Source organism: Mus pahari, chromosome 16 (assembly GCF_900095145.1).
Source record: "Mus pahari chromosome 16, PAHARI_EIJ_v1.1, whole genome shotgun sequence".
NCBI lineage: Eukaryota > Metazoa > Chordata > Mammalia > Rodentia > Muridae > Mus > Mus pahari.
In genome coordinates this window covers 7,371,696-7,381,245 of record NC_034605.1, presented here as the reverse complement: position 1 = coordinate 7,381,245, position 9,550 = coordinate 7,371,696, and the positions used below count along the sequence as shown (strand labels likewise).

Sequence of the window (9,550 nt, the reverse complement as noted above, 5' to 3'; positions counted from 1 at the left end):
GGGGGGAGGGTATAAGGGACATTTGGGATAGCATTTGAAATGTAAATGAAGAAAATATCTAATAAAATAAGTTAAAAAAGTAAAAAAAGAAAAAAGTGTGGGAATAAATAGTATTTCTGTTTATGTTGTTCTCTTTTCTGTGTTTGTTTCTGTTTTCCAATAAGCTCTCATGTATCCCCAGCTGTCATGGAACCTCCTAGGGAGTCAAGGATGACCTTGGGTTTCTGATCCTCCATACCCGGAGAACTGCATCCCACGTCCTATTTTTGCCAAGCTGGAGACTGAACCAGAGCTTTTTGAATGCTAAGCTTCAAGCACTCTACGAACCCTGTCAGTAGCTGTTCTTTAACTGTTACTATGGTTGCCTCCTCTTTTCATAACCTCGGTGAATCTTTATTTCTCATGGACGATCTTATATCCCTTGTTCCCTTCCTTATACAGGCTTATTTCTTAATGGTCGGGGAAAGCTCATTGTTTATGGATGATAAAGCTATCTTTTTCCTGCATACAGCTTTCCACTGATTTATTGTCTTTGTTTTTCATTTGTAGCACAAATTTAAATTTTTCTCTTTCCCGAAGTAATTGTTTTTATTCTTTGTAATTACTTTTATCTCTTTTATTCTTAAAGACATGCCTTTGGCTATAAAACTAGTTAATAAGGAACCTATTTTCCCTAATGCGGCTCACTGATTATCTTCACTGAGCCCCCTAGTGCATGGAGAACAGTTTTCCTGTTATAAATCAATTTGGTATTTCTAGGAGTGAATACACATGAGTTCTCAGCTACCTTTCTTCACTCTTAGACAGTTCAGAATCCCCTAGGGAATGATGCTGCCCATAGTGGGGAGGGAGTCTTCTCAGCCCAGCTAACATAATAAAGATCCCCTAGACATGCCACCTCAGGGCAACCTTACCCAGCGGAAACCTGACTGTGGCTCCCTTCCCAGTTGTGACCAACTGACAATGAAAGCTAATTCTCACATCTGTGAATCCCCAAACTCATAGAGTATTGAAGGAAAACCTCTCAGGAAGGATACTCAAGAAGCCATCATTCTAAAACTAGAGAAAGCTCATCTAAAGGAGAAAAATCACCAAATCAGACCCCCAAAAATAATTCCAACGAAAACACAAGTCAAAATTTTACTGACTTTCAACAGCAACAATAAAAGTCAGCAGACAATGTAAATGTCATCTAGCAACCTCTCTGAGCGTGGATTTCTGTGTGTTGGGAAGAGGCATAGATTTCATGAGAACGACTCCTGAATTATTGAGACCTGAATTCTTTGCTCTGAGAACAAACGTGCCAAAGGTATGCCCGAGGGTTCTTTCTATCCCATTGCTCACAAAGGAATCCGCACTGGACACGATTTTCGTTACTATGGTACCGTTTGGGTTTATTTCCTGCTGTTTTAGTTTTCCATGGTTTTGAACCAGGTGTCACTATGTAGCCCATGGTGTCCTGAAACTTACCACGTACCACAGGCTAGCCTTCAAACTTGTGTTCCTTCTGCCTCAGTCTCCTAAGTAAGTATTTGCATTCCAAAGTGTGTCACCATAGTCAGCTGACTGGACTGCTGAGTGGCCCTCTCAGTGGGCCCTGTTTCACTCACACTATCCTCTCTGCTGAGGTGTTTCTCTAGCTGGTCGTTTGCGCTCTTAAATCTATAGTTTCTGTAAGTGGCTTACATGAGTCAGCCTAAGGATGTCCATAAGAAGGAATAGATAGGTGGCGAAACAGACATTTGGCATCAACTGAACGTCACTCCCAGGGGAGATCAATGTCGGAGGCGAAAACAGGAGCCATCACCGGGCAGGCAGCTGACTCACCTGCTGGAGTTTGGCTCCCACCATGGAGGCACTGATGTCAAGCACGAAGACCACGTTCTTGGGTAGAGGAGGGAGGTTTTTAGGAGCAAAGTAGTGCACAAAGTAACCATTCAGAACCTGGGGGGAAGGAAAGATAAAGTCACTGAAGTAGCATTCGGAAAAAGGAACGTTGAGCAGAGTCCTGGAAACTTCCAGAAAACACAAAGATGGCATGAAACAGCTCAGAGTTACATTCCACACCAAGAACAAGGTTATCTACAGTCTTGATCCCTCCAAGAGAATTAGTTACTCATTAAAATAATAAAGTAGAATCATCTGTTTTTAAATGTATTCATCATGGAATGGGGGTGTAGCTCAGTGACAAAGTGCTTGCTAAGCATGTGTAGATCTCTGGGTTCAATCTGCATTACCTTAAACCCTATATAAAATGTATACATAGGTATATAGATGCACAGACCGTGACAAGCCATCCACTCTAATTATGCATCTTCCTCTGACCTTACTTCCTGAGAACCCTGCTTCCTGCACTATCTATTTTCACTAAGCATCTCACACGGTGAGATAACAAGGTTGTCTGCATTCTCCGTGCACATTTTCTCAGTTTAATATTCCCATCTTGTCTCTAGAGCTATACAACCTGAAGGGAAATAAGCTACGGAACAGTCTCTTTTAATTAAAGTTGAAGAAGTGCTAAAATTCTAACCTCATCTAAAACACCACAGGGAAAATTATATTACAGATTTTTCATTTTCTGTCCAGGTTACTGAAGCACGAAATAGGTACCCTTGACAGCCAGAAGGGGAGCATCAATAGGCTCTTTGAAGATGTATTTGGGGGTTAAATAGTTTTACTAAGAACTGGAAAGATCTTTCACTTTAGGTAAGTATTGGAATCTGTAGATCTGAATTGAAAAAAAAAAGGACCAAGCTCCACAAGTGGTGGCATCATAGGAGCCATTACCTGGATGTCACCAATGTTCTGCTCTCTCTCGACATCATACCGAATGATAAAATCTCCCAAGATCCCATTCTGGGCAATCTTAGCTTGTTGGACCACAGTAGGCTTAAAGATGACTTTGGCAAACGTCTCGTTTTGGTTGATGAGAGTAGAAAGGGGAGGGCCCACGTCACCTGCATGCAATAAACAAACAGCAGAGAGCTGAAATCATAAAGACTTTTCTCAGAAAGAATGAACTTTTGCATAGACACAGGATGTTAAACTTCATTCTATTGAAGGTTTGACTTCCTCCTTATATCTTCTAAGAACTTTTGTTAATTTCTCAAGAATGAAAGGGTTTATTTTGGCCCATAGTTTGAGTGAATGAGAGATCATAACAGAGTGGAAGCTGGTCACACTGTAACCAAGGTCAGAAAGCGGAGAGATGAATGCCATATTCAACTTGCTTTATTATGTCCATCCATGGAACAGTGCCACCCATAGTTATAATCATCTTTTCCACCTCAATAAGCCTAATCTAGATGATCCCTCACAGACATACAGATGTTTGTCTCCTGGGTGATTCTATAGCCTGTCAAGTTGACAATATTAACCATCACACTGAGCCAGAAGAACTTGAATTCAGGTACTGATCCACTGTGTTTGATGTGAGCTCTTGTATAGCCCAAGCAATCTGTAAACTACATTAATAGTAATGCCAATGCCATGCTCTAAGAAAGACCTAATGACAGGCTGTGCTTATCACCATTCTAGTTTGTGGAAAACATCACACCAAGTTTGTTGTTTTCAAACATAAGCATTTTCAAAGCAGCAGGAGGAATCTGATAGTGCATTATAGACATGGCACACTTAGGATGATGTATGACTATCAAAATGTAAGAAGCCTGATGGAAAGTCTGCCAGTGATGCTGGCAGTCATGTTGAGGCTCAGCGTCAGAGCATGGAGAGCATATTCTCTGTTCCTCATTTACATAGCTTTCAAAGTCAAGCACAACTCATCCAGAGGCAACTGAAGTAGGGTGGATGATCCTTTGGGAGGAAAGGTCCTAACTTGGAAAGGATACAAAAGAATCTTTGAAGGGAGGTGTCCTATGTTTGATGTACTATGGGCGTACTTAGTTTGAAGTGATGTGTCCTATGTCTGATGTAACAAAATGGGTGTGCCTAGTGTAAAAGTACGAATGTGTATATAACTCAGCAAGACTCACACATAAGTTATATGCACTTTATTCTATTTTATTTATTTAAGCATGGGAGTTGGGAGCAGAACACATTAAACAGACACTCTGCAGCATGGAACATAACAATCTACTTTGCCAAAGGAACCCCACTGTACACTTTTCCCTGGACTAAATGTGCATGCATAGTCACTTATATGGGGATTAGAGATATCTGGAAATGTTCCAGCTGGCAGAGTAAGACCAGGGGTAGAGTTACTGGGAAGCACTCGCAATGCCATTCCAGTTAAATGAAAGAAAGAAATGAAAGAAAGTTGTCCTGGTGGCACAAGCAGCTGTCACCCTTCACTTTGTTAGGTGTGTCCAAGCACTCCCTGGAAGAGCCACCTGCTAGATGATGTAAAGCAGGTCTGCGTCTTGAAGAGCATCATCAGCAACACCTTGGAACTTCCTGGAAAAGTCAACTCTCAGACCCTTCCCAGAAGCTCTGGAGAGAACTTTAACAAGTCCTATAGGTGATATGATGTGTAATTATGGCAAATAGAATATGCCTTTCACCCTGACTTCATACCTTACATGAAGAACACATTCATGGTCTTTGTTGTATGCAAGTACACCTAACATTCTGCAGCAACCAATACATTCTCTTTAAACTACTAGCACGGACCCACTTTATCTTGTTCCAAGTCTCTCTCATAAAAATTCTTTTTATTTCTTACTAGTGCCCTGACATAATACACTCATAACAAAATGAAAGCCCTGGGGATTGGAAAAGTATTATTTCTTTCTTCATGATTCACTTGACTGGATTCTTTGATACAGACCACAAGAAAGGATGCGTACAAGTTTTGTTGCCTGTTGACCTCTGGTGTTTGACTGTTCATGATGAAAATTCATGAGTTTTATATAAATGGATTTATTTCATATGCCCAAAGAGTGGGTGCATTCTCTGTTGGGTTCTTCACCAAGAAGCTTAATTCCTGATGCTGGCTTCCACCCACAGTGCCACACAGTAAAAGTGACCCAGTAGAATGTCTACTACTATTGGGAACAACTTGAGAGCAGCATATTTTAATAATAATAATAATAATAATAATAATAATAATAATAATATTAATAATAATAATAATAATTATTATTATTATTATTATTATTATTATTATTATTATTATTATTTAAGGGTGCACATGTGTACCATGGCATGCATGAGGAGGTTGTCATTTGTCTCCTTCAACCTGGGGTTCCAGGGACCAAACAGGTTGTCAGGCTAGCATGGTAAGCTCTTTCCACACTCGGACCCAACAGGCAACCCATATCCTTAGGATGTTAAGATACTCTGGGCTGAGGAGATGATATGTACAATCATGAGGGCCTGACTGCAGGTGCTGTGCACTCATGTAAGAAGATGGACACGGTAACCAGTGCTGTGACTCCAGTGCTGAGAAGTGCAGACAGGGGGATTCCAGGGCCCAACCACGCTGCTCAATCAGTGAGTTCTAGTTTCAATGAGAAATTCTGTCTTAAAAAAAAAAAAAAAAAAAAAAAGCATACACCAATAGAAGAGTAGACCTATGGCCTTCACATGCACAAACACGGGTGTACACATCTACACACACACAAGGAAAGGGAAAATAAAATCCCCCTTATATCAGAGGAAGAGGAAATCTGATAATTCCATTAATAAAGACTTCCAGCTACTCACTTAAACCCCAAAGCTAAATAATAATACATCTTACTATTGACGTTTCCTTGTACCTAACTAGGGCTCATATTGCTGACTGTCACATAGTACTTCATCAGTCTAGTGAGTGTATTTGCAGTGCCCTTCATCATGGGCTAAGGACAAGGAATGCTGCAAAGGACGAGTTTACAAGCTGCCCAGAAGAAAGAAGCAACTTCCCTACTTGTCCAACAAGAGGTCTTGCTTATTTTCCTTCCCCTTGTTTTCTGTCTGCTTGGTGAAGGGGAAGGAGTGACCTATGGCAGCTACTCTGATGAAGGACACTGTAACTTGTCATTCCTCAAGAAAATTCACTAGCTGCTCTCCATACCCATGGACTCCTCTCAGGCCACAGCCTTCCCATGAGGCTGTCCTCCTATGCACGTCTCAGGCTTCACAAGCAAAACCAGTCTTGCCCATGGAAGCCATGTAGCACTTCTCAGGAGCTTTATCCCACGTAACTGAGCTAGTTATTTGATGTAGGACACTGGCCATATTCTAGATAAAGAGATTATTCCCGCTCCGTATTAAAACTTCCATACGTAAGTACAGTATCTAGAAATTACACAGGTGATGTAAATACATTTCTTAAATGCTGGAAGTATGCAGAAACAGTTTCACGGATGTTGACATCTGCTGGCAAAGGAAGCTGGCTCTGGTGATTCAAAGACTCAGCGTACTTGACTCAACATTTCAGTTCTACACCTGGACAACTGGAGCACCACCATCCTAGCATCATGGCTAGGACTTAACGAGATCACATGTGGAAGATACGGATCATGGCGCCTGGTGTTCAATCGTTCAATACATGATAGTTCATGCAATTGTTAGTTTTCTATTAACTGTGACAGAGTGCCTGATAACACCAACTTAGGAAAGGAAGGTTTTTACTTTGGCTCACAGTGTGAGGGTACACAGTCCATCATGGCAGAGGATTCCAAGCAAAGGAGACAAAGCAGACAGTCATATTGTATTGGCTTGCATTTTTGCTTTTCTCCTATTGATTTCAAGAACCCCAGCCCACTGGATGGTGCTGCGCACACTCAGGCTTAGCTTTTCATCCTCAGGGGGAAGGACCCTGTAAGAAGCATCACAGATAAGCCCAGGAGTGTGTCTCTTGGGTCTAAATTCAGTCAAGCTGATGATAAAGCTTAACCATCACAGTCCCCTCTCTTTCTTTTGGAGTCATGTCCTGTTCTCTGCCCAATTTAAAAAGACAACTGAGGCTGGAGATATGGCTCAGTGGTTAAGGGCACTGGATGCTCTTCCAGAGGTCCTGATTTCAGTTCCCAGCAACCACATGGTGGTTCTCAACCATCTGAAATGGGATCCGATGTCCTCTTCTGGTGTGTCTAAAGACAGCAACATAGTACTCATATACATAAAATAAATAACTCTTTAAAAAAGAAGACAACTTAAAAAGAAAAAAAAACCCTATCCTTTGATAACAACTAGTGTTCATTTGGAATCACAGTTTTCTCTACAACACTGTGCACTTGGTAAAAACAATAATTTGGAAAGGTCTGACATGTCCTATGAACACTACTGAGCTGGAATTTAAGTGGATCTACATAAAGAATAATGTTTATAAAGTACAGTAGAGTTAACTGCTGCCAGAGAGGCCTTAAAAAAGATGTGCAGAATTTTCATATCCATGCATGTATACTTGCTTTTCCTGAAGAAAGGATTCATAACTTTTGCTAAAGAAATTGATGTTTATAAATGCTATTACATATTCATCTATTTGATTCTATCTTGTAAAGACAAAACACACATTCTGTCTATTTATATAATGTATATTTTATATAAAGAGAGCAAAGTTAATAGCACACAAACTTACAGTCATGGCCTTATTCTAGACCATGGGTGCTATTCACAAACAGACATTCTTTTACGCATCTGCAAATGCTGGGGGAATGCCAATTCCTACATAAAGAGTCTAAAGGTGAAAATACGTAGGAGCCTAGGAACCATACTCAAGGACACTGGCTGGACACTACAGTCCTGAGAGCTGATGAGCAGAGGGACTTCCTAGATTCTGTTTCCTGTGGGTGTTGGATTTGGCTACTGTCAACCCCAAAGCTGCCAATTCCTGGGGGCTTTTTACAAAAGGATTTCCAAACAAAAAACTGCCTGTTCATTTCCCTTGAAAAGAGATTAGATGGTTTGGGTTTGTTTATAACAATTCCTCACCTGGGACCTTAGTTAAATTTAGGGTAGTCAAAAATGTTGTGACTAATTGGGCATCTGCAATGTGATGGTCCCAATAAAGACAAAAATCCTGCAAATCAACAGTGAAATAAAAAAATTAACAAAGCATAGGCAACGAGAAGAAAGTGGTTAGTTTTTTTACAAATTTCTCGTTAATTAAAGATTCTCTTTGTTTCTTGGTTTTTTTGAGAGAGTGTTTGTTTTGTTTTGGGTTGGATTTTTTTGTTCTTTGTGTTGTTTTGGGTTTTTTTTGGAAAGGATTTTTCTCACCTGTTTGGTGTGATGGTTACTATCAATTGTCCGCTTCACTGGATCTAGACTTACCCAGGAGACAAGCCTCTGGGTGTGTCTGTGAAGACTTATCCATAATGAGCTAACCGGTATGAGAAGAGCCATCCTGGGTGTGGGCAGCGCCATCGAATGAGCTGGAGTCTCAGACTGAACGGAAAGGATGCAGAGAGCAGAGCAGCCGCTCTCAGCTTCAGACTTCAGTGTGGTCAGTGGCTTCACACCCCTGATCCCATGCCTTCCCCAGCATGAGGAAGCATGTCCCCTTGACCGGTAGCTCAGAATCAGCCCTTCACTCTTAACGATATACTTGATTGGCCTCAGCAGTTAGAGAACACTAACTCACTTACAACTCAAGATGTCTGTTCTTTTTTGATAGTTAAGGGGTGTCTGCTCAAATTTCTTAACAGCTTGCTTTCTTCACTACGAGCTTCTTCTTCCCTCAAATAATATTTTTTTAAAAAATAATATATTTTTGAGTCTCAGCTTTCCATACTTAAATGTGGAGATAGCTTATACAGGTCAAAAACTTAACAGGAAGGTTTGTCACATCCACGGGTGAGTGGGCAGGGAGTCAAAGCAGCCTTCCAAGAGAACTGAAGAGCCTGCTCCTGAATGAGCATAGGTGGGCATAGCAGGTGACGCTTTGATTTTAGCCATGACTGTGATTTATGGTCTCATTCACACAGTGACATGCACCTCACACTAGGAGAATCCAAGAACGAAGAGCCAAAAATCCAAGTCCTACAGGAAAAACAGGCTGTCCCCACAATCCAACAAAAGAGAGAAGGCCGGGCTTGGGTGACATACTCGCATCTAAGTACACTGTTCACAGATGGCCTTAAGTAATTATAGTCAGAACAAAGAAGGTAACATAGGCTTCCATGCCAATATGAAAAAGCAAAACAAAACCAACTCTGGAGCCAAGTGATTCACACCTGAGTCACTTCTGAGCTAAACAACTCTGAAAAACTTCACATAACAATTGCTTGTTTTCCTGGCCAAAGTTCAGAAATCTCACCAAGGTCAAGCAGGGCTATGGCCTTCCAGCTGCTGAAAGGCAGCTGGATCCAGGGAAGAGTGTCAAACTGGGGGCTTGGTGGTGAGTCACAGTGGGGCCCTTTAGTAACGGACGTTTGCTGAATTTAGAAAATCAAAATACAGGATGTCCGCCCCCATTTGAGTTTTAGACAAATCCCTGGTAGCTTTTAGGGTGTTCTGAGTGTTGTGTGGCAACATGTGGTTTACTCACAATTCAAGTGTACATAGGCATCAAAGTTTCACCCAGCAGCCCTAGCAAAAGGAGATTTAATCTAGATTTCTTTCTTTTCCTTCTTTCCTTCTTTCCTTCTTTCCTTCTTTCTTTCTT

General features: G+C 41.1%; 1 protein-coding gene across 1 annotated transcript in view; it reads right to left on the bottom strand.

Annotated features, from left to right (window-relative positions):
• Positions 1 to 9,550, bottom strand: part of Itih5 (inter-alpha-trypsin inhibitor heavy chain 5) — a 96,579-nt gene that overhangs the window by 47,142 nt on the left and 39,887 nt on the right. The window contains exons 6-7 of the mRNA XM_021215673.2: positions 2,788 to 2,957; positions 1,828 to 1,944 (exon numbers count right to left, since the gene is read on the bottom strand). Coding sequence (XP_021071332.1) covers positions 1,828 to 1,944; positions 2,788 to 2,957 — 287 coding nt within the window. The remainder of the gene's footprint in view (positions 1 to 1,827; positions 1,945 to 2,787; positions 2,958 to 9,550) is intronic.